Here is a 26,287-nt window from a genome sequence, read left to right on the forward strand (position 1 = left end):
TCCGTAAGAGTACTCCAGGAACACTAATTCCATAAGGTTTTACACAAACACTGATCCCACCACCCATCCTGTGTGTCAGCATTTGTAAAGCACACTAGCATCTCAAAGGATCCGAGTCCTGTAGAACCTGTGTGGCGTTTAGTGGGGGTCGTTTCCCAAACTTCCTTGACCGTGGAACCCTTTCCTCGCGATCCTTTTTCAACCCTAGAGCACCTCTGGGGAAACGACGGCATTGCTTCTCTGTTCCCTGTCCTCAGTCGTTTTGTTTGGTTGCCAGAAGCTAAGGTGTCTGTGTCACGGACGAGGGTATCAGCTTCTTCCTCCCTGTGAGCGGGAGGCCTGGACTGTCACCAGGTACCGAAAACAACATGAATTCACGTTGACTCTTCAAACAGGGATTACATCCTGTGTGTACTTTTTTTTTTTTTAATTGGCTTTGATCATTTTGTTTGTGAACGTGTGTAGAGCCACTGATGCCTAAGGGACTGTGGCAGCGGAGGCCAGACTGTCTCCACTTTGGATGACAGCGTGCAGCCTGAAAATATTCGGCAGTCCCAGGCCACAAAGACAAGCAGCCTGAAATCTGGGTCGGCGTTGCATTCACCCCCAGGCTGCATGGCCAAGCGATCGATCTGGTTTTGCTACTCTTGTTTCTACCCCATCGCTGCTGTAAGAACAAGGGTTTCTCAAGGTCTGTGATCGGCACAATGCTGATGGAATGAAGGGTCTGTGGACGGCCACCTGCCCCTTCGGGGTTGCCAGTGCCTGGATCTGCAGGGGCCCGTGGGGCACGGGGCACAGGGCACATGGGAGGCGTGGCGAACCGGGCTGCCCATGCAGGGCCCGTGGGCCCCCTTGTCCAAGCTTCTCAAAGGCTTTGTGAACAGATGGGGGGGGGGGCGGCAGACTCACCTAGGAAATATGTAGCTTTTAATTGGGTAACTGGTTTTTTACATTGTGTCTTGATTTGAAATCTCCCGATTTGAAGCAACCCCAGGATTGTCCCTCTCCGGTCGGCTGACGTCCTCTTAAAGAGCAGAGCAGAGCAGGCCAGGTCGACAGAACCGTCACGTCACACGAGGCGCCGGCCGAAGGTTTTGTTTTTGAGATGCGGTCCAAAGTGTCCATCCACCCGCACTGGATCCCCAGGGTGCTGTTGTAGGGGGACCGGTGTGGAGGCCTGTGGGTGCGGCCACCCTTGGCCTCCTTTCCGTCTCCGAGCCGCTCGGCTAGTGTCTGGCGGTCAGGACCCGGACGACCAGCCCGGCCGTCAGCGTGCCTGACGCCATCCCCAGGGCGGCCCCGCGGCGGATGGCCAGCTGTCTGGCTGACAGTCTGCTGGCCGGAGCTGGAAGGGCCTGGGCTGCCTCCGGAGCCCTGAAGAGGTCCAGGTGGCTCTCGGGCCTTGAATACGTTGTCAGGGTGACGCCAGGAGAGGCACCCGTGGCCACTGCGGAGGCAAACGGGAGCAGTCAGTGGCGCCGGGGGCCTGGGAGACAGCTGTGGCCTTGGAACCAGGAAGCCTGGCTGCCTTTGTCACGCTGGGTGCAATGATGTGGGAAAACACCTCAACACGTGAGCGTGACGCAGAGAGAAAGCTGCTCGTAAGATCACGTGAGGCGCGTTCCCGTCTGAGCCTTGTGATGACACGCGATGGGGTGTCACTCCCACACGTGCCTTCGGAGCACGTCTTAAACGCTCAGACGGTCGGACCTCACCTTCGTCTCTCGTGACGCTCTAGGCTCCCGGAGTGTTTGTCAGCTAGCTCGCTGCTGTGTTGACGACGGCAGGGCCCCGGGGGAGATGAGGTCACCGGATAAGTGAGGGCTCTGGGCTGCGGATACCCAGACCTGGCGCCCCTCACCAGCCTGGGATGGGAGGGCCCCTGCGCCTCGGGCCGAGGCCATCGCTGCATCACAGAGACGCTGGATATACACCAGAGGTGCCCGCCTGTCTGATGGGGTACAGAGAGGCAGGCAGGGGAAGTGCCCCCCCACCAGCCAGTCCAGCCAGGCGGACCCGCCGAGACCCAGCTGCCGTAGGCCGGGATGTGGCCTTCTGGCCTGGGCTGGGCTTCCGTGGTGAGCACGTGCCCTTGAGTCTGATGGGCCCACACTGGGATCGTCTCACCTTTTCCAGTTGCGGGACCATCGTCGGGGGAGAGACCTAAGCTCTCAGCCTGGCTCCCTCACCCGAGGATGGGGCTACAGCTGGCTGCCTCACGAGGCTAAGGACGTGACGTGCTTCACGTGGGGCCTCTGAGTCACAGGGAGTGGTGTCGTCTTCCTGGCGCTTAGAACACCATGTTTGTGCCAAGAGGAGGACCGGCGGCTTGGACTTGTACTTGCCTGGGGCACACAAGGAAGAGGCTGCCACTGGCAGTGGGGCCCACCTGGCTGAAGCACTGCGACGTTACCTGAAGAGGTGACGGCTTCTGCAGGCCCGGGTCGGGGGACCGTGGCCACCGTGGCCACCGTGCTGTCAGTGCTCTGCGGCAGCAGTCCGGCATGTTTCTGGGCCTAAAAGAGCAGATTCGGGGTCTTTGAGAGTGGACCCCCCACCCCTCCGTCTCTGCCTTCAGACCGAGCTGTCACCGTTACTGTGTCTGAGAAGCAGGCGTGGGCCTCCCCTGTTTAAAAAGTTCGGCCAAGGGGCGCCTGGGTGGCTCAGTCAATTAAGCGTCTGATTTCGGCTCAGGTCAGGATCTCACGGTTTGTGGGTTCGAGCCCTGCATCGGGCTCTGTGTTGACAGCTCAAAGCCTGGAGCCTGTTTTGGATTCCGTGTCTCCCTCTCTCTGCCCCTCCCCTGCTCGTGCTCTATCTCTCAAAAATAAACATTAAAAAGAAAAAAAAAATGTTTGGCCAAGAGGATGTTGGACAGAGTGATGGTGTTCCCCCTTCCAAAGTCGGGCACACACTCTTGGGGGCTCATCTGGGTTCAGACTAGTTTGAGCTCTTTGCTTTGGTTTCAAGCAGCTTGGGCTGGCTGTGGAAGCTTTTTGGTGTGTGTGCCTCTCCTTGAAATTAGACCGTATCCTGGCACTGTCTGGGGTCCAGTTACGGTGCCCAGAGATGTTGAGGCTGAGGGGGCCCTTCCGTGACCCCCCGCCCTCCCAGCTCATCCCACAGGTCACTGCTGCTGAGGCCTGATGTGCTCTGAGCATCTCTGCACACTCACCTCCTCTGCAGCTAGCTTCCAGTCCATCCGGGTGGTGTAGACAGCAAACGCAGCAGCTCCCAGGAGGCCGCAGGCCAGCATGCCCAGCCAGAGGCCTGGGGGAGACAAGTGACAAATGGGGACAGCGTCCTCCCAGGCCTCCCCCCACTTTCCCTTGCAGCACACACCCATGATTCCCATTCTGACCACAAAGGTCAGAACAATGCCCAGCGGGAGGCCGATGACATAATACATGACCGTGTTCACGACGGCTCCAAAGGCCTGCTTGCCGCTTCCTCTCAGAACTCCGCTATAGACGCACTGGGAGGGGAGGCAGAAAGGGGCGAGAGGTGGGCGTGAGCCTGACGGCAGGGATCCTGCAGCGGGCTCCCTTCTAAGCCACTCATGTCGCACGGCCTGATTTCACTCTAAGCCCAACAATGGTGCTCTTGTCCCCATCTGTGGGGAGACCGAGTCGGGGCAAGTCACTTGCCCACGGCTGCACAAGAGTGGTTGTGTCTTGAACACAACTCCAGAGGCCCCGTCTTCCCCTCCACACTAGGACTGCCTCTCTAGAAACTCAAGGTAAAATTGGAAACCGACCACCAGCTGGCCCCGGAGGCTGGACTGACGTCACACAGAGTTGTGTTGCCTTGGCAGTGCTGCTGTGGCAAATTACTGTAGATTAGTGGCTTGGAACAAGACACGTGCACTGGTTTCTGGTCCTGGAGGTTACGAGTCTGAAATGGGTCTCACCGCCCTCTAGTCAGGGCGGGTTCCTTCTGGAGGCCCCTGCGGAGAATTTGTGTGTCTTTGCCTTTTCTGGCCTCTATAGGCCGCCCTGCATTCCCGGCCCCCAGACAGTGGTGGCATCGGTCCACCCTCTGCGGCTGTCGTGGTGTTTCCATCTCCTTCTGTCTCCCTCCCCTCTCTCGCCTGTGAGAACCCTTGCGATTACTTTGGGTCATCTGGATAATCCACGATAATCTCCCCATGTCAAGACCTTTCACTTAGTCACATCTACAAAGTCCCCTTTTGCCACCCGACATTCACAGGTCTGGGGATCAGGATGTGGAGATCTTTGGGGGGGGGCCATCATTCTGGATACCGCACGTGGCAAACAAAGGCGTCATCTGCTCCAGATGAGACACGCAGTCCTTGCTTGCTCCTGTCCCCATAATGCTCACGGGCAAGAACGACTTTGGAGAAAGCACTAACCCTGCTTTATTTTCCTAGGGTCATCCTCCCAGCCTGATCTCAGAGCTGAGGAACTAAAGAGCGACAGGCACAGCTCATGCTTGGGCAGTGCTACTGACGAATAGCTATTCGGTTATTTTCATTTTGTTAAGATAAAGGATGTGGAGCGGGGCGCCTGGGGGGCCTCAAGTCGGCTGAGCATCCGGCTCTTGGTTTCGGCTCAGGTCATGATCTCGCGGTTAGTGGGTTCAAGTCCCACACTGGGATCCGTGCTGGCAGCACAGAGCCTGCTTGGGATTCTCTCTCTCTCTCCCCCTCTCCCTGCCCCTCCCCCGCTCTCTCTCTCTCTCTCAAAATAAATAAGCTTAAAAAAAAAAAAAGACGAAGGATGTGGAGTATTTTGTCGTTTGCTTTCACACTTTTGAGCAAAGAGGTAATGCATTCGGGATGGGAGGTGTGTGCCTCTTGAACTCTGAATGTGGCATGTTCATTTCCCATTGTTATATATTTTGACATAGAAGATATCTTTTGGTTAGAAGAAGACTTCTCCCAAATTATGATTGATGAGCTCTAAACAAGTATATCTCAACCCCGGGGGCGACTTTCGCCCTCCAGGGGACACTTGGCAAGTGTCGGGGGATGGTTTGGGTTGTCACAACCCGAGGAGTGCTACCTGCATAGGGTTGAAGCCCTGAATGCTGTTAAACACCTTACAGGGCACAGGGCGGCCCCCTTACAACCAAGGATTCTCCATCCCAAAATGTCACAGTGCCAAGGTTGAGAAGCCCTTTAAAGCATTTTGAGTCACGGTGACAACGTCAGAGGCAAGTACCCAGGAAGGGCCAGTGGCCCCACCAGTCCGTGCGGTTGAGAAGGTTTGGGTCTGTTTGGGAGAGGCAGCGGACCGGTGCGCTAGGCAGGGATTTAACAGGGAGGCGAAACAACCGGGTGGCGGGGAGAGGGAGCTCGATACGTTCCGCACATATTCCAAGTTGACTGCAGGCTGTGTGTGCACACAGCGGAGACCAGGGCAGGCCCCAGCCTCCCACACGTCGTGGACAATGGAGCCTGTGCACGTGGATGGAAGAGACACGCGAGAACCCAGAAGGAAGTAAGAGCCGGGCAGACTCGAAAACAGCCCCCATGCACATTCAGATCCTTCGGCAGAGAACGGAAGCCTCACGAGCTGTCAGGTGTTTGAACACAACCTCCGACCAACAACTGCCTCAACACCGAGCTGTGCGGACAAAAGGGTGTGACCCCTAGGAAGCTAAGCCTAAAATAAGCATAGAGAAAAACCCAGAAAACAAAACTGAGTAGAGATCGCAGCTCCAGGCTGTAGAGGAGGCGGGATTCACAGAAATAAATAGTCCAGGCAAATTCCTAAATACGACAAGAGGCCTCAGAGAAAGGTCACACACGCTTTGACGTTCTCTGGGATGGGGCTGTGCAAGGCCACACAAGAGAATTCAATTAGAGACGCCTACAAGGAAGAAAAATGGGCATGCCCCCAACATTTGGTTAACACAAAGAATAAGTAGCAGGAGAAAGTTTTAAATATTTTGAACGAAGAATAAAACGACATATCAAATTTAGTACGTGCCACTACCACGGTGCTTAGAAACGCACAGCCGTAAATGCCTATATCCAAAAAGAAGAAAGCCCTCAAATCCAGAGCCTAATACCCCACATTAAGAAACAAGGAAGAGCAAACTCTACCCAAATAAAACAGAAGGATGGGGATAATGATGACAGGGGAAATTACTGAAATCGACGACAGAAAAAAACCACAGAAAATCAACGAAACCCAAAATTTTAGGTCTTTGATAATATCCACAAAAAGGATGAACATTTGCCAAGGATTTGACCTTGGTAAAATAAGACCAAGAAAATAAGAAAGCGAAGACCCAAATGACCAAAGTCAGGTGTGAAAGAAGAGACATTACTACTGACCATACAGAAAAAGATTATAAGAAAATACTATTAGCAACTTGGTGCCAGAGAATTAGACAAATTTAGTTGAAGTAAATAAGTTACTTGAAAGACACAGATTACTGAAAGTAACTCAAGAAATAGAAAGTGAAGAGACAAATAAATAAATTGAATTAATTTAAAAATCTTCTGACAGAAACCCAGGCCCAGATGGCTTCACTGGTGAATTCTGTCCAATATTTAAAGGGGAGGGGTGCCTGAGTGCCTCAGTCAGTTAAGCGTCTGACTTCGCTCAGGTCATGATCTCACGGCTCGTGGGTTCAAGTCCTGAATTGGGCTCTGTGCTGGCAGCTCAGAGCCCAGAGCCTGAAGCCTGCTTCGGATTTTGTGTCTCCCTTTCTCTCTGCCCCTCCCCCACTTGTACTCTCTCTCCAAATAAACACACATAATTTCAAAAATTAAAAAAAATAAAAATAAAATGAGGATTTGGGGGCACCTGGGTGGCTCAGTCGGTTAAGCATCCGATTTCAGCTCAGGTCATGATCCTGAGGTTCGTGAGTTCGAGCCCCACATCAGGCGTATGACAATGTGGACCCCACTTGGGATTCTCTCCCCATCGCTCTCTCTGCCCCTCCCCCGCTTGTGCACATGCACATTCTTTCAAAATAATAAATGAATTAAAAAAATAATAAAAGGAGACTTCAGTGTTTTCTTGTTTTATGTCATGCTCTTTAAAATTCACATCATCCACATTTGTGAGTTTATGTGGGTGTAATTTTTCAGGTGTTTTTTTTTTGTTTTGTTTTTGTTTTTTTTGCCAATCCGCATGCGTCTTTTGGCTTGTTGGAATTGCAGAAGAGAAGGGGATTCATTGTTTTGAATAATAATAGAATTAATCCAAGCAGACACCTTGGGCACTTACTACAGAGTTAGCCCTTTACAAGTTTTTTAACTTTTATTTATTTTTTAATGTTTATCTATCTTTGAGAGAGAGAGAGAGAGACAGAGCATGAGCAGGGGAGAGGCAGAGAGAGAGGGAGACACAGAATCTGAAGCAGGCTCCAGGTTTTGAGCTGTCAGCACAGAGCTGGACTCGGGGCTCGAACCCTCTGTGAGATCATGACCTGAGCTGAAGTCGGACACTTAACCGACGGAGCCACCCAGGCGCCCCATCCCCCTTTACATGTTTGAATGGGTTAATCCTCGCAGCCCGACGAGGCCTCAGGGAGGGCCCGTGAGCATGGACTCGTACAGGAGAGTCAGGCTTCACATCAGGGCAGTACTCACACAGATGGCCTCAAAGAGCTGAAAGACGGTGTAAATTGGCAAGACCTTGTTCACCAGGGCAATGACTTGTCTGCGGGAGAAACCGGAAAGAATATTCACTTGGAGCATTAAGACATCACTGCGTTCTTGAGACCCACGCCCTCCCTGTTGTGCCTCCTCCTAAAAATGATTGGAACGGAAGTAGTTACCCCCCCACACACAAACACACAAACCTGACACTCCCAGCCCTAAGTTTCTGCATGGAGCCCTAAGCTCCAGGAGAGCCCCGCAATGTTGTACTGCCTGCCCTCGGCATCCTGTCTACGGACCAGCAAGTGACAGAGGCCATGGTCCGGGGGGAGAAGCATCAATGCTATAGCTTCTTCCCAGCAAGAGCAAAGTCGCGGCTGGTCCTGCTTCCTCTGGACCTGGTGCTGAACCAGCCAGGTGACGAATCTCTGAGGACCAGCTGCAAGCCACTCTGACATTTCCCAGAAGTCAGTGAAGAAAACTGATTACCTACTCATCATTTGTAAAAATACGCCCCAGTTTATTTTTCAGGGTGCTCAGCAAGATGCCCACAACCAGCGAGGTGCCGCCTGGAAGAGACCAAAGGAAGAGCATTTGCCCCCAACCCCTGGAGGAGCAGCTTAGGTCAGTGCGAGGCAGGAAGGCATAGGAAATGCCTTTCCCCCTGTGGTTCTCAAAGTGGGGTTCCGGGACCAGCAGCAACAGCATCACCTAGTAACTTGTTAGAAATGGAGGTTCTCAGGGGCGCCTGGGTGGCTCAGTCGGTTAAACATCCGACTTTGGCTCCGGTCATGATCTCGCCGTCTGTGAGTTCGAGCCCCGTGTCGGGCTCCGTGCTGACAGCTCGGAGCCTGGAGCCTGCTTCGGACTCTGTGTCTCCCCCTCTCTCTGCCCCTCCCCCACTCACACTCTGTCTGTCTCTCTCAAAAATAAATAAACATAAAAAAAAGAGAAATGGAGGTTCTCAGACCCCATCTCAGACCTACTGAATCAGAAACTCCATGGGGGGGGAGGCCTGCCAATCTGATTCTAATCTTTCCAGCTGATTCTTTCCAGCTGATTCTGATAGTCTAAAGCCTGAGAACCACTGGTGTCCACAGCTGATCTGAATCTGTCAGCCTCAGAAAGCAGAGCCCGGGAAGGGGACACAAGATCGGTTGGTCCTGAGGGGTGGGATGGGGCAGGTCCTGAGATCCTTGGGGATGCTGGGAAGGCAAATTTGCAGAAGGCCCCTGGACATGGAGGCAGAAGTCTGGGGAGAAGGGGACTTCACAGGGTCACATGAAGGTGGAAACTGGTGACCTGTCCCTGGGAGAACCCGAGAACAGCAGCAGGGAAGGAATGCAGGACAAGAGAGGTTTGCTGGTGGGGGGGAAGAGGAGGGGGTGGGGGGGGGGGGGGGGGGGGGGAGGGTAGGAGGTCAATTCAGCTGGGGCTCCTCTGGGCCAGGTATTGCAGATTTGTCCCCTGCCCCAGGCTCCAACTTCCCAAGCCCCGCCCCCACCCCCGGAGGATTCCACCCACCTGTGCAAAGCATGCCTGACTTGGCCCACCGCTTGGCTTGCACTGTATCTGCAGCTCCCAGGGCCATCCCCACACGGACACAGACGGCGTTGCTGAGCCCCAGGGGAATCTGCGATCAGAGATAAGGGGCCATCAGTAGAATCAACCTCCTGCCCCTGGAAGGGGCTGGGGGGCTGGATCCTGAGCCAGGAAGAGGCTTGTGCCGGGGGAACAGCCCTCTAACCCTCCATCAGGGGGCCAGCTGGAGGAAAGCAGGAAGACAGGATGGATCCCAGGAAGGCAGCGTGAGGAGAGAGGGCATTCACAGCTGAGGTTGGGAGATGGGGTGGGGGCACCCTCAGCAAGCCCGTCAGTCCTGCCCCCACCGGCACCATCAGACATCACAGGCAGGGGCGCCTGGGTGGCTCAGTTGGTTGAGCGTCCGACGTCGGCTCAGGTCATGACCTCACGGCTCATGAGTTCGAGCCCCGCGTCTGGCTCTGTGCTGACAGAGCCTGGAGCCTGCTTCCGATTCTGTGTCTCCCTCTCTCTCTGCCCCTAACCCACTCATATTCTGTCTCTGTCTCTCTCAAAAATAAATAAACATTAAAAAAAAAAATTAAAAAACAAATCACAGCCAGACTGGCCCTGCAACCAGAATCAATGTGTTGCCAAAACCTCGTAAGTAAGTGCATTTTTAAGAGTTGAATGTGGTCTTAAGTATGCCAGAAAAGCTCCCTGTTAGAAAAACAAAATTCTGGGAAAACCCTTTGTAAAATTAAGCACCTTATACCTTAGTGCTGTAAGTGTAGACTTTTGTGAATCATTTCCTTAAACTCAGACTGCATGTCCCCAAGGGGTCGCAGTCTGCATGTCCCCAGGAAGCTGGCAGAGGCATACGCAGTCACATGGGACAACTCATGTCTCTGTAAGAAGAGGAGGGAGCTATGGGGCTGCAGGGGGGGTGGGGGGGTGGGGGACAGCAGTGAACCCCCCAGCCAGGGACGTGGTCACCGAGCTCTCGCTGACTCGGGTTTGCAGGAATGTGGGCCTGCTGCTAAACAGAATGTCCCGTTTTCCAAGAAAATGCAAAACTTCAGATTATGATGTGAAATATTCCCGTTTTTAAGTGGCACTGATTAATTTAAAAATTCTAACATCATGGGAGTTCAGTATTGCTCTCGGTGGAGCAGCTGGGGGCCACCTGTGTGTGTCTGGCAGGGCCCAGACCTAATGGGCACAAGGAGGTCATCTGAGAGAGAGATGGCCTTTAGGGGGACAGCCTGCCCCTCTTCTGTGACACCCCAGGCCGTCAGCGGGGCCGGGCCGGCATGGAGGGCGTGCGGAAGTTACCGCCATAAGATACTCACCATGTAGACTGTGGTGGCCAATTCGTACATGATGGCCTGGCCGGAGAGGTCCAGCACGCTGAGCAGGCCTGTGGAAGAGACACTCGGTGAGCTCACGGACACGGAACAGGACTCCCCTCTGCTTTGGAGGCCAAGGGGCAGATGACTTCCAAGGGCAGCTTTGCAACAGAAAATGTTCCCGTTTGGCCTTCAGCCTGGCAGGAAAATCCCACCCAGCTGTGGTGGAATTTCTTACGGGCTGTTCGTTCCCGGTATGGTTTGACTTTCAAGTTGAAAGTCCTTGGTGTACATGGCATATGGAGAGAAAAGAGACCTGGACCAAGATCAGGAGACCCAAGTTTGGGTCCCAGCGCTGCCACTGGGACTCCGGGCAGTCTCTTATTCTTGGGGCTCAGTTTACCTATCTGTAAATGAGGGGCAAGGGTTGGACCAGGTGCTCTCTCAGGGCCATTCTCTCACAGGGCCTTGCGATTCCTGGGCTGCGTGGACTCTGCACGAGGTGCTCCGGGGAGCACAGGCGCGTCAGGTGAGAGCCCCCCACGCCTGCCTGGCCCCTGCACGCTCACACCCACGTTGGTTCCGTCCCTCGCTTCCCCCACTGACTCCAACACCTGCCCAGGGCCAGGCCCAGGGCCATGCTGGGTTCCTGACATGAAAAGCCCAGGCCTACCTTCTGGGAGCGCACAACCTGGAGAGAGCAACAGCCCCGACCTGGCCGAGGCCGCCAAACCACCCATCCGGAGAGGGGGCTTCCGGGCTGCCCACACGGTTCCCCGAGCCGCGCTCCCCTACATACCCATGAGGAAGCTCCCGATCTCGTAGGCCCACCACTCCATGCACACCATGAGCATGCTGGGAATAGCCAGAGAGAAGAAGGGGCCCCAGTCCTGCAGGCACTGGCCGGACCAGCCTAGGAACAGAAGCCCCGCTGGAGCGCTGAGCAGGGAGCCCATCGCGCATGCGCACCCACTGGCCCGAGCCCCTGCCAGCCCTTGGCTCCGCCCACTCCCGGGCTCAGCTCCGCACGCCCAGGCCTCCTGTGTTTTGCCACCCGGTGGCTCGGGATGGGAGCCTCAGGCGTGGGTGAAGGTCGCCCGCTCCACCCGTGACACCACGAGATCTTGGGCAACTACCCTGCTCTTTCTGGCCTCCATTCCCTCCTCTGAAAATCTGAGTTCTTTGCCCAGACGCCCCAGAGGGGTTGCTGGGAGGATGGCATGAGGTCAAGGTCAAAGGATTGGATTCTCGGGGCAGATAGGGCCGTGCGGACAGGGAGAGCAGAGTGGCCACACAGGACTCCCTGCCCTGTGAATGAGGCCCCGTCCGGAGGGGCTGGTCCGCAAATGCCCGAAAGCGGACCCCACAGTCTACAGAGTTAGCTTTCAGGAGGCAGGAAAGCTCAGAACCGGGAGTGCAGGGGCACGGGTTTGAGTCCAGCCTCACCGGGCGCCGCCTCTGGCGTTTTGAGCAAATTGTTTACCCTCACTCCATCTCCTCCAGGTAAGTAAAATGGGGATTATAAGGTGGTGTGGAGTAACTGGGGGTCGGAAATGTCGAGCACTCGGCCCACTGCTGACACCTAGGGTTTTACCTGCGATCAGGGAGCTGGCCAGAGAGCCCCCTGGGGGCTGTCCCCAGCAGGGCTCTGCACCGTATCACATTGGATGGGGGGCACCTGGGCCTTTGGGGGTAGGGGTGCTGAGGGGTAGAGCAAAGGGGAAGGAGCCCCTGAAGGGAAGTGGAGGCAAGCCCGAGACAAGACTCCTCCAAAGGGGCTCCCACCGGGCCTTCCGTCCACCTGCCAAATGAACACCCCATGCCCGAGCCGGGGTCCTGCCTGCTGCTGGTCTGCTCAGCCCCCCAAAGGCAGGGTGTCCCCCACACCTGCCCACGTCTCCAGGTGTAGCTTCTTCAGCACAATGTAGAGAAAGAGGAAGATGGTCTGCAGGATGTGGGAGATAGTGTTGGCGTAAGCAGAGCCCCTGGGAAAGGAGAGAGAGCTGAGCTGGGGCCAGGGGCCGACTCTGGCCCTGGGGGCAGGGGACTTCTCCCCTGAAGCCAGCATGGAAGGGAAGGGGGCCCAGGCATGGCACAGCCAGCACCCCCATCCAGAGATCAGCCACACCCAGGAACCTTAGTACAGTGTCCCTGAGTCCCCCTGCCAGGTCCCAACGCTCGGCTTCTCCTGGGGGGCTGGGGCAGGGATGAGGAGGGCTCCTCTCCTTGTCTCCTTGGTGGGGAGTCCCCCAGAACTTGAGGGACCAGCCCCCCATTTCCTCATGACACCCCACTTCTGGACGGCAGGGGCAGCCTCTGCCCTTTTGGCAAGGCAGGGATGGCAACTGACCTGCCCCCGTCAAGGGTGGGGTGCCTGGTGGGCCCCTGCAGCCCAGTGGTCCCGGTGCTCACCTGACCCCCAGGCTCAGCACGGAAACCAGGATGTAGTTGCCCAAGCCATTGATGCAGTTGCCCACAATGCCACTGAGGACTTGGGGCCAGACGATTCCCTGAAATAAACAACCACTGGCCTTGCTGGGGCGGGGGGCAGGGCCAGGGCCAGGGGGTGTGGACAAGCCCGGGGACGTCCAGGGGTTGGCAAGAGGCTGGGGACACGCGGCTCGTTACTGGGCCTTGGTCAGTAGGTTCACAGAGGGTGCCGAAAGGGGAAAAGCCCCAGGCACCCCTTCTCGCTGGAATGGGGCAGTGTGTTGGGGCAGGGGTCGCTCCTCTGGCCAGGGACCCGTACCTGATTTTGCAAATACTTTGCCAGCAGGCTGTAAAGAAAAGTCGCCTGTGTGAAATAAAAACAAAAAACCAGACACGCGCATAAACAACGACTACCAAGAAAGCAAAACAAACAAGCACATGATGAACAGCAGGAGGTATTTCCCTGGTACCTGAATGAGGGGCAGTTATTTCACCAAAATAGGTCTGGGACCCCACAGGTGGGCAGAAGCCCACTTAGCATCTCAGGTGCGCTCTGGCCCTGCCTATGGGGAGAGGCCCCCTCAAGGCTCGGGCTCCACCGCAGACGAGATACGCAAGCAGCGTTGGCTCTCACAAGGCTTGTGTAAGAGGCCCAGCGCCTAACAGGCCTCCTTGCTGCCGGCTGGGACCTTGCATCAGCTCAGGAAGGCCACCCAGGGGCCCGTGCACAGAAGGGCCCATCAGAGTCCAAATCCGCGGGTTGTGACTGCCCTTGAGCCTGGCTCTGGCTGCTGGAACCAAGAATCTGGAGGGAGAGGCCTTGGGCTGGGCAGGGAGATGGGGACCCGGCAGTGTGGCCACCGGTAGGCCCTGCTGAGGGCGTTCAAGCCCCCGTGGGGTGGCAGGACCTTTCCTTTCCGGGGAGGACAGAGAGGGCCTGCGTGTCAGTGTGTGCATGTCAGGGGTGCTGCCCCTGCCCTTTCTGTCCTCTGCCAAAGCCTGTCCCAGGGCCTGCGCCCTGCTACCCCACCCCTTCCCTTTGCTTCCCTTTCCCTTCTGCTTCTCCTCAGTATAGCACGGGGCTTAAGAGCATGAGCTGGAACAGACTGCCTGCGTTCAAGGGTTGGCTCTGCTTTTTACGAGCTGTGTGATCTTAGGCAAGTCACTTAACCTCTCTGTGCCTCAATGTCCTCATCTATAACGGGGATGATAATGTGTGTATGCTATGTATCCATATATATTTAAAGTTAATATCAGAAAATACCTATAAAACAGTATATGGCCCATTTAAGCATTCCAAATGTTAGGTAAGCGTTATGTAAATCCCGTTTGTCATTTTTATTATTACTTTACTGGTAAGTTTTACAGCAGCATTTTAAGGCAGGGACTTGCTTCAGTTGGTAAAGGCGTTGCCACAGTTTTGACGCTCTAGGAGGTTTCTCCCCTGACCCAGCCCAGGTGGCCCTGTTTGGCAAGACACCATCACCTTGGTCTGAAGGGCTGAAGTATGTGCTCTAGCAAACCCTTGGAGGAGACAGACTGGCCTTTGCAGGTGGTTTCCATAATACAACGGAAATCTGGACCTGACCAGACCCCAGAGGGGTCATGGCACTGGCCTCTCAGGCAGGCGGGTGCAGCCGGGGTTCCTCCTGCCAGGCCTTGGCATGCTTTAAAGCACCCCATCTTCACCCTTCCCTGATCGGTCCTCAAGCACCCCACCCCCTGGTGTCATAGAGGGTAAAGGGGAGCTGTTGTTCCAAAGACACAACACTGCCAGCTAGTGACGCGTGTCACTGATTCAATAAATCAAATAGAGTAGCAATGGATTCCAGAGCAGACATACAGGCCACGGGGTCAGGTGAGAAATCTCAGAAGCCGACCTGACTAGATGCATTGCTTAGCTGGGATTTAACGAATTAGTGGAGAAAGGGGAGAACAGGCAATAATTAGTCTTACTTATAAGTGTGTTAGGTAGATTAGAATCTGAAGTGTAAAATAAAAGCCACGAGAGGGCTCAAAGAAAATATGGGCAAAATGTTTATATAATCTTGCAATGGGTTAAGTGGTTTTAAGTTCATCAAAGACTTCATAAAGAATGGGATTTATGGGTCTGTTACATATACATTAAAAATTCCTGAGGTCAAGGGTGTGCCTGGGGGGCTCAGTCGGATAAACATCAGATTCTTGGTTTCCGCCCGGGGCATGATCTCACGGTTCATGGGTTCGAGCCCCACATGGGGCTCTGAGCTGACCGTGTGGCGCCTCCTCGGGATTCTGTCTCTGCCCCTGCCCTGCTTGCTCTGTCTCTCTCAAATAAATAAACTTAAAAAAAAATTTTTTTTTAATTCTTTAGGTCAAAAATATCAAAAAATTAGAAGGCAAGTGACCAACTTAAAAAAAAAATTAACAGGCAAAGGGTTAAGATACTAGTTAACAAGAGTTATAATAATTAGGAAAAGATTAACCCACTAAAAAAGGGTCTGGACAGTTCTCAGAAGAAAAACAAAATGATGAAAAAAATACATGAAAAAAATGTTCATTAGCAATAACACGCATGTGAAAACTGTTCCTAGTTGGGAAAAAATTTAAAAAAAATTTTTTTTTCTAATGTTTATATTTGAGAGAGAGAAACAGAGCAAGTGAGGGAGGGGCAGAGAGAGGGAGACACAGAACCTGAAGCAGGCTCCAGGTTCCAAGCTGTCAGCAAAGAGCCCCACGTGGGGTTTGAATCCACGAATGTGAGATCACGACCTGAGCGAAAGTCGGACATTCAACCAACTGAGCCACCCAAGCGCCCGGCGAAAAATATTTGAGTAATAGTACACTGACAAGAGTGTTGCTAGTGGGGGTAAAAATTTCTGATACAAATTGGTATCAGAAGCCATTGACAGAACAACACCAATTCCCATGATGCGCCTGAAGGAAATCGTTACAGATACAAAGATTTTTCTTTTTTTTTTTTTAATTTTTTTTTTCAACTTTTTTTTTTAAATTTATTTTTGGGACAGAGAGAGACAGAGCATGAACGGGGGAGGGGCAGAGAGAGAGGGAGACACAGAATCGGAAACAGGCTCCAGGCTCCGAGCCATCAGCCCAGAGCCCGACGCGGGGCTCGAACTCACGGACCGCGAGACCGTGACCTGGCTGAAGTCGGACGCTTAACCGACTGCGCCACCCAGGCGCCCCCAAAGATTTTTCTATAAGAACGCTTAGCACAATCTTCTTTCCGATAGTGAATATTGGAAACAACCTGAATACCTGACAAATTAGGATTGGTTGATAAATCATGACACTGTAGGATAGTGCATAGCCTCTGAAATGGATACTGTGGGAGGCTATTTAATCGTATCAAGAGACTAATATCAGGGGGAAAGCAGGTAATAACACAATATTACGCACATTGACCCTCTTTCAAACTGTACACATGTATGTGTGTTTGAACCCACGCGTCCACGCGCAGAAATAATCCTGGGAAGGGATCTGACCCTAGAGTCTCTCTGGGTGGCAGGATTAGAAGCGATTAAAATGTTTTCTTTCCCACAGTTTCTCCAGTGAATGGTTTTCTCATCAAAAAACATGCCATGCTACGTCTTGAAAGTCCAATCTGCGTGGACGGAATGGGACTGCAATTCTGCTGTCCCTTCGGCCAGCCTCAGTGGCACAGCGGAAAGTCGCTGCGGGCTCATGGGCTTCCCCAGCACGTGGGGCGGCAAAGAAAAAGCCAGAGTTTAGGGGGGTGGAAGTCCACCGTCCTCCCAGCTCCGTGGACAGTGACACTTACCGGAAGTGCCGGGCTGAAGATGAGCACGTACTCTTGAGTTAACCTGCGAAGGAAACAGAAGCTCCGGAACTGACCAGGCTGTGCCCGGGGCATCTGGGTGGCTCACTTGGTTAAACGTCCAACTCTTGGTTTCAACTCAGGTCATGATCTCACAGTTTGTGAGTTCGAGCCCCGTGTGGGGGCTCCATGCTGCCAGTGTGGAGCCTGCTTGGGATTCTTTCTCTCTGCCCCCTCCTGTGCTCTCTCCTCCCTCTCTCTCTCTCTCTCTCTCTCTCTCTCTCTCTCTCTCTCTCTCAAAATAAATAATAAATAGAAATAAACTTAAAAAAAAAATAAGCAAATGACTTGCCCATCCTATAAAATGAACACACTATTCCCACGAGGGGACATTTCTAAGATTACTAATAAACGGTGTGATTCATCTGAACTTGGTTCAGCCCTTCTGTCTCTTTTTTGGAAGACGGTGTAGTGCACACTTCAAGTCTCCAAAAGCATCTGGGAAGCCCCAGCTACCTGCTGGGACAGGCAAATCCCATCCATTTTTCTGCCTTTCCTCCTGAATTAAAACTGGCCCTGTATCCTCCCCCTGCTGGTCACAGCTGGAATCGCATGCCGGGCAGGAGAGTCCAAAAACCAAGAACCTTCCCCATAGGAGCTGCACTTGTGACGGCTTGTGACCCAGAGAAGCACGGGGGCCTAGGGCATGGCTTCTTTGGCAGCATGGTTGTGGGGGGGGGGGGGGGGGTCCCTCCCCGGGTTCCCGGCAGAAGCCAAGCAGTACCTGGACACGGCTGGGTCCTGCCTGAAGAGAAGCAGGATGTTGTGGGTGTTGAGGAAGAGTGCCCAGCAGGGGAGGCAGCAGAGAAGCATCACCAGGGTGCTCCTTTGCAGGATGACCCCCACGTGCTTCTTGTTGGGGCTCCCGAAGCTCTGCAAAAGAGCCCATCCCTGGGTCAAGCTGCTCACACCTTCAGTGTCTTCTGTCTGTCCCCTGGGTGAGCCCAGCCAGGGCATCAACCTCCTAGCCAGTGCTGGTGCCGTGGGGACGGACCCAGGACACGACAGGCACCTGTCAACGCCTCGGTAGCAGGCATTTGGCCCCCTTTGATTGCAGCATGGTTGGCGGGGGTGGGGGGGGGGGGGGGGAGGGGCTTCCTCTGCAGGGGCTCAGCCCGCTGGTAGAATCATAATAGCGGTTATTTGCTGAGCACTAGCTCCACGCCAGGCTCTGTCTACCCGTTGTCCCCGGTTCTTCAAAAGCACCTAAGTAGGAAGGCGTTATTCTCAGGGAAGCTCTGAGAGCATTGTCAAGTCTCCATGCTGATAAGGGGCAGCCAGGACCAAGCCCAGGTCCCCGGGCCCACTGTGAGTCCAGACCCCCCCACCCCCCAGGAAAGCTGAGCCCCGCTGGGCTGTGGCACCCCCCCCACCCCGGGGGCAGGAGGGGTCCACTCTGTGCACCCCTAGCATTTGACACGTGAGGTCAGGGAACTGCTTCTGCCCCATTCCCTCCAGGGCTCTCTAGCCCGTCTGCTCAGACTCTTTCAAAATGAAGGGTCTAATTCCCTGATGGCACACAATCCTTGCAGGCAGGCCGGGACCAGCCGTGTCCCCCCCCCCCCCCCCGCCTGTTTGATGGGCACCCCATCGCCCGACTCCAAAAGGCACACCTACCTGGGACATCAAGGTGTCACAGGCTGAGGACAAGCCTATTCCTATGGAAATTCCACAGACATTGACAAACTGGAGCCACGCACAAGAGAAAACACAGGGCTTGTCAGGGCCCAAGGAGGGGACCCTAGGAGGGGACCCTCCATCTAGGGGAGGCCACCCACCAGCAGCTCTGACCTGCAGCTGAGTCAGAGACACTGCCCCCTCCTGGCCAGGCCCGGCCTGCACGTGCCATGTGCCGTTGAGCGAGGCCCCCCCAGGTCCCAGCTCTGAATGCAGCTGTCAGCCCTCGTGCTGTCTTCTGGGGGCGGAACGGAGCAGGGAGCTATACTCACGGCCACCGAGAGGGTCACTGACGCCAGCTCCACCTTGCCCAGGTGCCCACAAAACACCGAGCTCACAATGTGGATCATGAAATTCAGCACCTGGAACAAGAACTAGAGAAAAGCAGCCAGGCTCAAGGGCCCTGTACAGCCCAGCCCCACACAGAGGCTTCTCCAGGTCCTGTGGGGGGCCTCACACCAGAGACCCTGCAAACGAAACAAAACAGAAAACCACAGGGCCCTGGGGCCAATCCCCCGCCCCAAGGAAGCTGGCGTTGTGGCTGAGCCAGACACAGCGATCGGGGCTGGAAGTCAGGTGACCCGAGTCTTGCTCCCGTCCTGGAGTCAGCAGCTGTGTTAACCTCTGTGGTTAACCTCCAGGCTCCGGTTTCCCTGCCTGAAAGTGCAGGAATGCACAAGAAGCACTCAGCAACACACAGAGCCTGGAGCCCAGAGAGCTTGATTCAAGCATCCAACCCTCTACTGATCATTTGGTCAGGTCACATACACGCAAAAAGGTGAGCCCGATGCGGGGCTTGAACTCCCAAACTGTGCGATCACAACCCGAGCCGAAGTCGGACGCTTAGCTGACTGAGCCACACAGGCGCCCCGCATTGTATCTGCAGCTTTTATGGGGTGCCCATATTGATTCGTCTTTGTGGTCAGAAAAAAAAAAAGGATAGCTAAAGCAATTTTCCCGTGGGACATAAAATGGGCAGAGGCTCCCTTCTTCCCCCTGTAGCAGAGGCCCCCGGACTCCTGCATGAATGGGTCTCATTCGTCACCCTAGGGATTTTAGCCCAGCCTTCCCATTTGTTTCCTAAGGAGGACACACCTGTCCCTCCTTGAGTGGGGCTGCTGAGCGAGGTCAGGCCCCACTGCCACACCATGCACCTGTCCACGGACGGCTGTCCTGTAGTCACCTGCTGTGGGCGGTGACCTCTGGTGCAGCCTGGACATGGTCAATGTGGGCAGTTCCTGGGGACAGGTGTGAGCGGCTCCTGGCATAGCCCTGTCACACCTGGACGGCAGCTGCCGCCGGCCTTACTGCCTGCCCCTCACATTGTCTACTTACCAGGGGTCCGGAAAGGGCAAAGAGCGTCCACGCCTCGGCCCCAAAGCCGACAGGGACCAGCCTGCGGAGGGCAGGGCAACAGCCCCCTCGGTCTGGGGGGACCGTGTCCCGAACGCTGTCCAGTTCAAGACTGGGCTGCCGGCCACCCTGCATACCTGAGCGCTCCTGCAGCCAGCCTTGCCCAGCCAAGCCCATGCTACTTTGCAGCCTGGCTAATGAGTAAGGGGCAGGAGGAGGGGCCGCTGCGGCAGCCTATCACACAAGCCCAGCGTCCCTGGGTTCTGCCACCAGAGGGGGACAGGATAGAGTCCTGGGCACCTGGGAGTCACCCAGGCTGGTGCCTGTGGGGGCCTTGTGTCCGCGGTCCCAGGGCAGTCCCAGGGCGGTCAGCTGCAAAGCCCTGGGAGGAGGAGGTTTGGGGCAGTGTGGGGGCACACGGGGCCCGGATGGGCTGCGCTGAGGCACTGGGCATGCTACCCCTCGGCATGATGGTGCCCGTGACGACTCCCATTTCACAGATGAAACAGTGGAGACTCAGAAAGGCAGGGAGCAGAACCTGGATTCCGTCCAGGTGGGCAGCATCCAGAGCTCTGCCCTGGGAGTCGTATGGTGGGAGGGGGCAGCGGCCTGGAGCCAGGAGCTAGGATACCTGGGGAGGGACCCCCAGCCCTGCCTCTGCCCACCATCCCTTTGGGCAGCATCCCCGAGAGCCAGGGTGACCCCACTTGGGCAAACCGCTCACCCCTCTCGCCCTCCATTTTTTCCAGGTTCCTCTCTGGCCCGACCAGTTCACCTTCTTTCTCTTCCACGCAGGGGTGGCCTACGACCTACCAAGGACAGGCAGGGCAGACCAGACCATGGGAGGCTCATAACTACCACCGTACTTGGCCCAGTCCTGGATCAGGCTTCGGGATGTGCGAGCTGCACAGAGGGAGGGAGGGAGGGAGGGAGGGAGGAGCAGACCCCCCCCCCCCCCCCCGCCGAAGGAGAGGAGTGAGGATGAAAACAAACCAAAGATGTGCATTCCAACCCACGTCGCACACACCCTGCGCACTCGCCGCTCCCCACATGCACGCACAGACCTGGTCTTCGCGCAGAATCCCAAATGCTCCCCTGGCTTGTGCACCTGCTGCGTGATGGATATTCCTTCCCTCATTCTGTCGCGCTCCTAGCGCAAATTTCTACAACCTGCACACTAAACAGTAAAGTTAGCTGCCACGGACAAAGGGGAAAGAGAAGACGTTTTATTACCATTGTAATTATTAGGATACGACCCAAAAAAGGCAGGGCAACGGGTAAAAGCCACCACAACGCCCTAGTAATAAGCTCATCACCGGTATTTATATTGTTGATCCTCGAGTGCCTTTTCTGGTTCTCCTCACCTTTGGCCCCTTCTTGGCTGGTTTGGCTTCCGCTTCTGAGAGGGCGGCCAAAAACCTTCCTTCAGGGCACCTGGGCCTCAGGAGTCTCTTCTGACACCTGCTGTCCCCAGACAGGGAGCCATGTGGCGGGAGCAGTGACCCCACCAGCCTAAGTCCACTGCCTTACTCCTGCAGCAGCAAAGTGACTTCTGTGGTCAGATCCATGTTTCGTGGGAGTCCCCAGCGATGGGGGTGGGGGTGCCCTCCGTGAACCCCGTGGGTGTGGGGCAGGCGAGCAAATCTAAATCCAAAGTCTGGTTTAATGAAGGCCAACCCCCCCCCACCAGGATGGAAGGTATTTGGTGCAAATGGCCTGCGTCCAGCACCTTCCGACTGCTTCCGGTCAGGCTTTATCCGTGCAGACCAGTGGGGCACTAAGCCGCAGCAGGTCAGGGCCAGCTCGTTCTCCAGAAGGCAGCTCCTTGGTGGGGCGTCCCCAAAGCATTTCCCACAATATTCCCCAGCATTTTTGCATAAGCTAATAATTCCTACATTTCCTTCTGGATAAAGCTATTCTTTCTCACACTCCTTTCAGGCCCTGGGTGGGTGTCCAGGCCGGGGTGGGGGGGGGGTGGTTAGGAACAAGGCATTAGGGCCCCGGTGGCATTGCAGGGTCACTGCCTCAGGCCCAGGGGCACGGTGGGAACTGCTTCCTCCAGGAAGAGTCCTCCAAATGCTCCCACGTGACTGTGCTTCCAGACTTTTTCAAGGAACACCCTACACCCCACTACTAACCCCCCCCCCCCCACCGCCTCCCATAAATTCTGCTGCGTGTCTGTTCAGCCACCTGCAGACTCAGCCTCCCAGTCTGGTTTTCTGGGACTCCAGCTGCGACAGCCAATGTGGAGCGCCGTCCCCCAGGGAGGTGAGACCCCAGGGGTGTCGGCGCCCCCCCGCCAAGTTGTCCAGCACCACGGGGATCAGTGTGCCACCCTCCTGTCCCGCATCCCCTGCGGCCTCAGATAAGCAGACACCACATCGATCAGCAGTTCAGTTCCTGGTATCAGGACCATGAATCCCCGGTGACCTCGCGGAGCCTGTTACTTCCCTGGTGACCTTCCTCCCAGGGGCATGGTGACCTACAATGTCCTCCCTCGCATCAATTTCAGTTTCGGGGTCAATCACAGTTCTCTGGTGGAAACAGGAGGAGCTGACTTGAGATAATGCCCGAAGAGCAAGGAGGTGGGGAGGGGGAGGGAGGGAATGCCCAGGGAATAATTATTGGCCGGTGATGATTGGCTGAAGAAAGCTGAGCAGCCAGCCGTGAAAACAAGAGAATCAGGGCACCTTTGGACCCAGGGCTTTTAAGACAAGCCCCTGAGATGACTCAACTCCAACACCTTCAGTCCCAGAGGCCAATTTCTGGGAAACAGGAGCAGGAGCCAGCCAGCGCTGGGAAGGGAAGAGGAGCGGGCGGGAAGGGGTGAGCTGTGCCCCCTGGATGGGGCAGGGGGTTCCCCCCAAAGACAGGATGCTGTACAGATAAATCACCTGCATGTCCTGCATAGGAAATGAGCCCCACACTTACCGTCTTAAGTCAGCCACCATTTGTATGACGAGTCTACTAGGCTGCTGGGATCAGCTGGCTCTTTTGGTTACAAGTTGGTAGGGCCGGCCTGGCCCAGCCTGGACAGTTCCAGAAGGGGGTGCCTGCTGTTGGTAGCCCGCTCTGCTGAGGCTGACATACTGCCCACTTGCATCTTCCTTCACAGGGCCTCCCTGGGCAGCCTGGGCTTCTCACCACACGGGGTTGGCTTGAGCAGAGAACATTCCAGAAGTGCCTGGAGGAAAGTACGCTCATGTCAAGACACAGCCTGGGAAGTTACACAGGTCACTTCTGCCCGTTGGCCAGAGCTAATCACAGGGCTTGCCCAGACCTAACGGCTTCTGCTCCCCGATGGGAAGAATGGCAGACCAGCTGTCACCTCTGTGACTCTGCAAAGGCACACTCGCTCCCCTCCCCCCTCCCGTCTCTGCTCTTCCTGTCTCCTCTCCCCTGTCCAGCCCATTCCCCCCGACCCCCCCCCCCACCCCGCAAGCGTGGAGCAGATTAAAGTCTCCTGCACACAGTGGGGAGGGGGGCTCAGGCCTGCCCAGGACCCCCCCACAGGGAGGAAGGACCTAAGCTCACAAAGTCCTGGGAACAGTAGGAGGCGGGAAAAGGAAGAAGGGGAAGGGGGAGACATTGCAACACACCCCCGAGGTTAAGGAGGCTTTCAACCAAGGAGTGGGGGGCCTGAAGTTGGTTTCCACTGTTCGCAAGGCACCTGGAGGGCTCACAAGAAGGGCTCAACTCACAGCCATGGGGTAAGGAGACAGGTCTGGAACTGCACTAGAAGCCACTGGCCCGGACAACTCACATGGCCCAGAAAACTCGGGGGGGGGGGGGCGGCTCAGGCCCCCGCACCTGCCACAGGTCAGCAGCAGCAAATGCCAGCACAGAACTTGGAGGACGAGTCCTGTTGGGTGTGGGCCCGGTCCCTGGATCTGCCGTTGGGTAACTGATTGGCCGGGGGTGGGGGGGGGGGGGGGGTGGGGGGGGGGGGGGCCCGGGAGGGGGACGGAGGTCCTGCCAGATACCGTGGATGTTGGAGCCTCTGTTAACCTTTCTTCTCTTGGTTACACTTTACCAGGCCTGAACCTGTTATTTGCCCTTTGGCTGCCCGGAGCCCCGCACCCCCCAGGCCGGGGAACCAGAGTTTCTCTCTCTGACCCCTTCTCACTGCCCTGTGACTGGAGGACTCCCAGTTATCCACTGGGAACAGTGGGGACTCTGGCCTTCTGGTCCCTCAGCTCCACACATCTTCAGAACAAAGGACAGCTGGGAAGGATAAGGTCAGCCTCCTGCCTGTCCCCAGGCCTCCAGCTGAGCGGTGACCAACATCTGCCTGACCAAAATGCCTGAGGTCACCCCGGCACCCCCAAGGCAGCTGCCTCCTTCTCTCTCTGCCTCCACCCAGCACTTTTCCCTCCAGGCCTCACCCCTTCCTTCTTTCCCCCCTCCCTCCTCCCACAAAGCTTCACGGGGCATCTTCCCCACAGAAACGCCTAGAGCCCAGTCCTGACAGGTAAGGGAGAGGGACACAGCCAGCTGTCAAAGCCCCAGCAGGCACAGCGAGGCCCCCACCTAGGCCCTGCCAAGGGCCAGGCTCCAGGAGCCAACGATGGTGGGGACATTTCCGACTGGGAAAACGTTTGCAGGAATAAAAACGAACATTATTCGGCACTAGACAGAAATGAGCTCTCAAGCCATGAAAGGACACCGAGCAACCTTAAATGCAGGTTGCTAGGTGAAAGAAGCCAATCCGGAAAAGCTGTCTACTGTAAGATTCCAACTATAGGACATTCCGGAAAAGGCAAAACTATGGCGACAGTAGAAGGATCTGTGGTTGCCAGGGCTTAGGGGAGAGGGAGGAATGAACGACAGGGAAGGAGGACTTTTAGGGCAGTGAAACTATTCTGTATGATAGTAGAATTGTGGATCCATGTTCTTGTATATTTGTCCAACCCCCCAGAACACACAACATCAGGAGTGAACCCTAATGTAAGTTACAGACTTTAATTAATAGTATGTACTAACATTGGTTCCTTAGTTATAATAAATGTATTGTCCTCCTGCAAAGAATCAATAATAGGGGAAACTGGGGGAGATGGAGAGTGGAAATAAAACTCTACATGTTCTGTATAATTTTTATATACACGTAAAAATGTTGTAAAAAGTAAAGCCTATTATGGCCGCCTGGGTGGCTCAGTCGGTTGAGCGACCGACTTCGGCTCAGGTCAGGATCTCACGATTCGTGGGTTCGAGCCCCGAGCTGGGCTCTGTGCTGACAGCTCGGAGCCTGGAGCCTGCTTTGGATTCTGTGTCTCCCCCTCTCTCTCTGCCCCTTCCCTGCTCCCATTCTGTCTCTCCCCCCCAAAAAAATAAATAAAACGCTAGCGCCGCCTCTAGCTCGCCGAGCTCCAGCCGAAGGAGAAGGGGGCTAAGTGAGGAGGTATCAGCGCCACGGCTCAGACTGCCCGCAAATGGACCCGGGGGGTAAAGCACCGTAGAAGCAACTGGCTGCAAAAGCCGCTCGCAAGAGTGCGCCCTCTACTGGAGGGGTGAAGAAACCTCATCGTTACGGGCCTGGTACCGCGGCACTCCGCGAAATTAGACAAACTTCTGATCCGCAAACTTCCTTTCCAGCGTCTGGTGCGAGAGATTGCTCAGGACTTCAAAACAGACCTGCGCTTCCAGAACGCGGCTATCGGTGCTTTGCAGGAGGCAAGGGAGGCCTACCCGGTGGGCCTCTTGGAAGACACCAACTTGTGTGCCCATCCGTGCCAAACGTGTGACAGTTATGCCAAAAGACATCCAGCCAGCGCGCGGCATACGCGGAGAACGTGCTTAAGAATCCACTCCGATGGAAAACATTTCATTCTTTGAAAAACAAAAAATTTTTTTTCTCTTCTTCCCGTTGTTGGTAGTTCTGAACGTTAGATCTATTTTTTTTCCCCCCCATGGGGTCAGAAGGTACCGAAGTATGTGATTGCAAATGGAAAAATCGGGGACAGAAATCAGGTATTGGCAGTTTTTCCATTTTCATTTGTCTGTGAATTTTTATTTAAAAAAAATTTTTTTTAAACGTTTATTTTTGAGACAGAGACAGAGCATGAACAGGGGAGGGGCAGAGAGAGAGGGAGGCACAGAATGTGAAACAGGCTCTAGGGTCTGAGCTGTCAGCACAGAGCCCGACACGGGGCTTGAACTCACAGACCGTGAGATCATGACCTGAGCTGAACTCGGACGCTTAACCGACGGAGCCACCCAGGCGCCCCTGTCTGTGAATTTTTAATACAAATGCGGGGACATAAAGCATGAATGCAAGTCGGAATGCTTCAGTGAACACGTTTCAGCAGTTCAACTTTATAACAATTATAAATAAACCTGTTACATTTTTCTGGACAATGCCAGCAGTTGGATTTTTTTTTTTTTAAACAAGTAAATTTCTTATTGACGGCACCTAAATGGTGTTTGTAGCATTTTTATCATACGGCAGATGCCATCCATTCACTATACCTTTCTGAGTTGTCCTACATGCAAGTACATGTTTTTAATGTTGTCTGTCTTCTGTGCTGTTCCTGTAAGTTT

The 26,287-nt window shown here is 55.0% G+C and overlaps 1 protein-coding gene and 1 pseudogene across 1 annotated transcript; one reads left to right on the plus strand and one right to left on the minus strand.

The window, feature by feature from the left end:
* Window positions 1–913: 913 nt before the first annotated feature.
* On the minus strand, window positions 914–19,927 carry SLC47A2 (solute carrier family 47 member 2). Its single transcript, XM_049638082.1, has 17 exons — window positions 19,733–19,927; window positions 18,670–18,771; window positions 18,338–18,406; window positions 17,445–17,593; window positions 16,664–16,706; window positions 13,176–13,246; window positions 12,865–13,050; window positions 12,340–12,437; window positions 11,252–11,365; window positions 10,456–10,523; window positions 9,107–9,215; window positions 8,076–8,151; window positions 7,574–7,643; window positions 3,346–3,478; window positions 3,179–3,273; window positions 2,417–2,519; window positions 914–1,450 (listed from the first exon to the last, which is right to left on the minus strand). Exons 1-17 carry the CDS (start codon window positions 19,925–19,927, stop codon window positions 1,230–1,232), a joined length of 1,902 nt encoding a protein of 633 aa, XP_049494039.1. The 3' UTR covers window positions 914–1,229.
* A 3,656-nt stretch (window positions 19,928–23,583) lies between these two features.
* On the plus strand, window positions 23,584–25,562 carry LOC125926158 (histone H3.3A-like; annotated as a pseudogene).
* Window positions 25,563–26,287: the final 725 nt, after the last annotated feature.

The sequence above is a fragment of the Panthera uncia genome, chromosome E1, assembly GCF_023721935.1.
Source record: "Panthera uncia isolate 11264 chromosome E1, Puncia_PCG_1.0, whole genome shotgun sequence".
In the NCBI taxonomy this organism is placed as follows: domain Eukaryota; kingdom Metazoa; phylum Chordata; class Mammalia; order Carnivora; family Felidae; genus Panthera; species Panthera uncia.